At 39.3% G+C, this 5,128-nt stretch overlaps 1 protein-coding gene across 3 annotated transcripts in view; it reads left to right on the plus strand.

Annotated features, from left to right (window-relative positions):
* The window catches only part of LOC113568489 (nuclease EXOG, mitochondrial), a 6,943-nt gene continuing 1,815 nt past the window's right edge, over positions 1 to 5,128 (plus strand). The window contains exons 1-6 of one of the 3 annotated variants that reach the window (XM_035531194.1): positions 1 to 263; positions 696 to 845; positions 1,008 to 1,147; positions 1,567 to 1,643; positions 1,740 to 1,854; positions 3,939 to 4,379. In XM_035531194.1, coding sequence (XP_035387087.1) covers positions 128 to 263; positions 696 to 845; positions 1,008 to 1,147; positions 1,567 to 1,643; positions 1,740 to 1,854; positions 3,939 to 4,379 — 1,059 coding nt within the window. In that variant the 5' untranslated portion in view covers positions 1 to 127. Of the gene's footprint in view, positions 264 to 695; positions 846 to 1,007; positions 1,148 to 1,566; positions 1,644 to 1,739; positions 1,855 to 3,938; positions 4,599 to 5,128 lie in introns of those variants that run through there. The other 2 variants (XM_026996697.2, XM_026996695.2) reach the window with 2 other exon arrangements.

A 5,128-nucleotide genomic window follows, 5' to 3' on the forward strand; every position in this document is an offset into this window, starting at 1 on the left:
CTTTGTCAGTTAGGTTAGCTAGCTACTTCGAGGTGAGACTTCTTGAATTTGTATTCGCTGGTGGTAGGTCACCTGGTCAGAGTAACAAAACGATTTGCAGCCGTTTAATACTACGGCATTGTTGCAAATGGCTTCGCGAATAAGACTTGTACGTTTCTTTGGTGGATTTGTGTGTGGAGTTACTGTTAGCACTGGAGCTTGCATTGCAGCAGTCAAACTTTATATGCCTGAGCATCGACCGGAAGAGCATGTTCACGAGAAAGGTAGCTAAAATAAGATAATCTAGCTAGCTAACCTAATTACATACACATCTTGGGGATCAGTAACGATGCCCAAAATTTAGTAAGCTCGTACATAACTATAGCTAGCGCTGTTAGCAATTTTACCTCATTTCCACTTATTGTTAACGCTTTTTTCACAAGCCACATTTTAAATAACTCGTCAATTTAGTATGTATCCAAGAAGGTAACAATTAGCTTGCTAACCGATAGCTAACTATATAGCTACTTGCCAGAAAATGGCCATACGTTAGCTAGCTAGCTAGCTAGCTAGCTATTTTAGGTAGTGTTAGCTTGCGTTTTCACCAAATCTTTAAGTGTATGGTTCTTGCTGTAGTTAGTTTGCTGCATTGTCAGTGTTCTGTGTGAACATTTTCCTTTGTAGACTGCTTACAACAACGCTGTCTGTCTTCTCAGTAAGCGCAGCACAACGACTGATTGAGCTCTATGGACTCCCCCTGACTGGCGCCGAGACCAGATCCTACACTAACCATATTCTGTCGTATGATCAGACCCGAAGGACACCAAAATGGGTGGCGGAACACCTGTCAAACGAAAAACTACTTGGTAAGTCGTGGGCTTTTTATCTCTTTTTTTTTTTGTTGTCGTTGCGAGAATCTAACACACGAGAAAGCTTATTAGCGAAGCTCATGAAGACTTTCACTCTATTCTTTATTTTGCATGTATACCCCCAGTCTGACGTCGTAATTCATGTTTTAATTTTGTCAGGAAGAGCAGATAGAAAGCACTGCAAATTCAAGCCAGACCCCAATATTCCAGCGCTCTTCACTGCACACAACGATGATTACCTTGGTAGTGGCTGGTCTCGAGGACACATGGCACCGGCTGCTGACAATAAATTTTCGGAGGCAAGGCAACGTTTATCATAAACTGTTATCCAGTCTGAACAACAAATGATAGATTCTTATGGCCCCTTAGAACTTTTGTTCGCATACACTGCAAGGACACCCCCCCCCCCCCCAAACACCAAAAAAACCAAAACAGTGAGTTACCTTTGGTCCTTTTAAATGTCTGGGCATTTTTATTAAAATGTCTGGATATCTTCAAAATTAACAATCTGGATTTTAACCTAGTAGTCATTGTTTGACTCTGAAAATTGTAAAAGTAGGTGTTGTATGTTTTTTGTGCAGCATGAAAACTGATATACACAAGAAAGACAACACTTTTCATCTATAAATATTCTATTACTGTATGTTGCATATGCATAAATATGTAGCCCCACAAAACAGTGGTTCACCTCTCACCTTATCACTTTTTCTTTCAACAGAAATCAATGGCAGAGACATTTTATCTCTCGAATATCATCCCACAGAATTATGAAAATAATGCAGGCTTCTGGAACAGGTACAGAAAGATAACTAATATAACCTTGAGAAACAGAATTCTATTTTTGTTTTGCATGCCCTGCTTATTAACAGATATTTATTTCCTCCTCCCAAGATTGGAGATGTATTGCAGAGAGCTGACAGAGAGGTTTAGTGATGTGTGGGTGATCTCTGGGCCCCTTACTCTGCCACAAGTATACCAGGATGGGAAGAAGATGGTCTCATACCAGGTAAATGTATTTGAAGCATGGTCTTTCTTTTTATGATCAAAGCCTTTGCTAAAAAATCAAGGTCATTTGAAAAGTTGACCCCCTTTCACTTTTTTTGTGACAATCCACAAAATTAAAGCAAAATGGGCAAAGTGCCATAGGGAAAATGGATACTGCAGTGACCATAAAAAAAATTGTCCACATCACTCACACATCACTCCTCAGTAAAGTGAAAAGTAATATCGGTTATTTTGCCATGCAGCAACAGAGGTCCCATCCATTTACAGCATTTAGCTGATGCTTTTCACAAAGTGACTTACAATTATGACTGAGCACAACTTGAGCAATTGAGGGTTAAGAGCCTTGCTCAGGGGCCCAAAAGTGGCAGCTTGGTAGTGGTCGGGCTTGAACCAGCAACCTTCTAATTACAAGTCAAGTACCTTAACCACTGAGCTGTTAATAGAAAGTATTAGGTATTTATTAAGATGCTTACACTTGCCATTACAATGATATGCAGTGTCAACATTTGCATGCACTAGATGCTATTGTAAAATAGGTCAAATTACTGAAAAATTAAGATGAAATGGGCACCTTTTACTATAACCTTTTAAAGTTGCTTTTAGTTTGTCATTTTCATGTCTTGATTCTCCCTTACTAGTAGTGCGTTGATTCCTGCATGTATCCAATAGATGTCAGTGTTGTACCTTTTTTGCTCGGTAGTGTGATAACAGCATATATTTGATTCTGGATATTACAATATCATCATTTGTTCTATGGCAAGTTGTGCTTGACTCCCAGGCAACGCATAGCCAGGATTTAACATAAGTCTATGGGGGCCAGACATAAATGCTCAAGTTCTCTAAGATTCTCTTAGGTAAATAATTAATAAATGCCTGTATGTCAGATTCTGAGCAAAGTGCATTGACTTTGATGTTATGAGACTTTGATGTTCTGAGATTTTTTTAGCTGATGATTTTTTGTGATGGTGTGTATGAGCTTTGGTTTAAATGGAGCTTCTTGCCAAAAACTAAAGAAAACCTGAGGAAATTAAAACAGTAGCTTTGGTTTTACCTGACACATCTTGAAGCTGAAATGGCACAGTCGGTGTGCTTCGTGGTGGTCCTTGTGAACTGCTCTGTGTATGGTAGTAGAGGAGATCCAGGTGGCCTTGCGAAAAGGAGCTGGTATTCCACCAGGGCTAAACTGACCTAGCCACTCAGCCCAGAGAATATAGCACAAAATGGCAGTGACTGGAGCCATGTTAACTTGATCTGTACACGTTGGGCCCTGGGAGAGTGTGTAGCATAGAAACCTCACTCATTTCCCCTGTGACCCTATGGAATGAGATGGCTATGCCATTGTTGTGACCACAGGGCATTTGGGAGAGACTGTGTTGAAAGTTTTTATTCTTCCTGAGAATGTTGATCTTTAGTTTGGACTGTAATGAGAGCTTTGTTATAACTGTCAATAATATACCATTAAAAATAATTGTTGTACCATTTAAAAATAATACCATTAAAATAGTTCTTGTACATTCTATTTTTAACTCTAAAACAATTAAATGAGGTAATCCGATACTTGTGTATGTTAAGGGTATGAAGTTCTTGAGTGCTTTTTCGAAATGGAATATGTATGCAGTCTCACTTAGGACTGTATTCTATAACCCATTATTTCCTATGTTATGATAAACAGAAGGTGCTCAGCTAGCTAGCTAACCATAAACTAACTACTCCAAAGTAACTGCTGTGCCAGCTGCATTGTGGGCTTCTTTGAGTGTATTCATTCCCTACTAAATGGCACAGTTAAAGCACAGCTTCATCAAACAACAATAAAACACCACACCATGAAATTATATTACATTACAAGTTTTAAACCCTGCTTATCTCAGTTTGTCTCTTATCTAACTTAAAATTAATATGGTGTCTCAGTTGACGTGGTTGAAGTCAGTCACCTTGGTGTGAGGAGATAGCATTGAACAGAGCTGTGTGTGAGTGAGGGAGTTAGGGACTGACATTTAATGTTTTAATCTTGGGCAATAAAACTTGCATGCATTTGTGACTGATTTTTGTTTTTAATCTACTCCCAATGTTCATATGTCCAATCAGCTGATTGGAAAAGATGATGTCGCTGTTCCTACCCATCTCTACAAAGTCATCTTGGTCCGGAAAGATCCTTCGGCAGAACCACTGGCCCTAGGTGCCTTTATAGTGCCAAATGCACCTATCAGCTTTGAGCATCATTTGAAGGAGTATCAGGTGAGCCTCACAGACTTGCAGAGAATGTCAGGCCTGACATTCTTCCCCAAAATAGAGAAGGCTGAGGGGCTGAAGAACCTCTGCTTGGTGGACTCCTGTGAACTCATGGACTTTAAGCGTTTCACCCTGTACATCACCAGCCGTAAGGTGGTCAGTGCCAAGACCTTGGCAAAGCTGGAAAAGATGATGTCAGATCTTGAGGAAGCAGGAATTACACCTGATAATTATTTAGCCAAACTATACCAGGAGAAGAAGCAGGAACTGTTAAAAAAGGAAAGTCCACAAAACCAGGTGGGATAACTGCTGAATAGCTGTCTCCCTTGCCTTCCTGTCATCAGGTGGAATTTTCATTTTTAACTTGTGTAAGAAGGGAATGACTTAAGCCATACTTGCAGTTGTTTCTTCCATTAAAAAAAAAAAAAAGTTGTTTAAAAATGTAGAAAGTCTAAATGTTATTGTGAAATTTAAATGTTTAAGTAATTGGTGCATAAAATTATGCTTTTGGAAAAATGTTTATAGTGGTGGTGTTTGATGGACTGGATTTCATCTTAAAATCAGTGGGGTTTGAGTACACAGCTTTGTGTGAAGGGCCATGTATAACTCCACAAGCTTTTTACAAATGATGGGTATGCTAATCTTGTCACAGCCACAATGTACTTCCTGACAGAAGTCAGATGTAATTGCATCTGATGTTTAGATTGCTGTATGGGAAAGCAAAGGAAATGTTGAAGTTATTTCAACCCTCCAGGTTACCAAAAATAATTGAATACATTTGCTTTATTAACTTTATTTTATGAAATAGCAAAGTGCTTTTTCATCCAGCAGAGACCCACACACAATGGATTTGCACCTGGGATCAGGTTGTTGGTTTTAAATCTTTGTTGGGGTGCAAAGTGATGTTGGCTTTCTTCAGGTTCAGCTGTCCCTTACTCTGCACAGTGACTCTGTCCCTTGAGCAAAGCACGTATCTCCGGCCCCTGTCCTTGCAGTATTATTGGTTCCGTTTTAAGTAGAGAATTGTGAAAAGATTTTATAAACGT

Source organism: Electrophorus electricus, chromosome 10 (genome assembly GCF_013358815.1).
Source record: "Electrophorus electricus isolate fEleEle1 chromosome 10, fEleEle1.pri, whole genome shotgun sequence".
NCBI classification, from domain to species: domain Eukaryota; kingdom Metazoa; phylum Chordata; class Actinopteri; order Gymnotiformes; family Gymnotidae; genus Electrophorus; species Electrophorus electricus.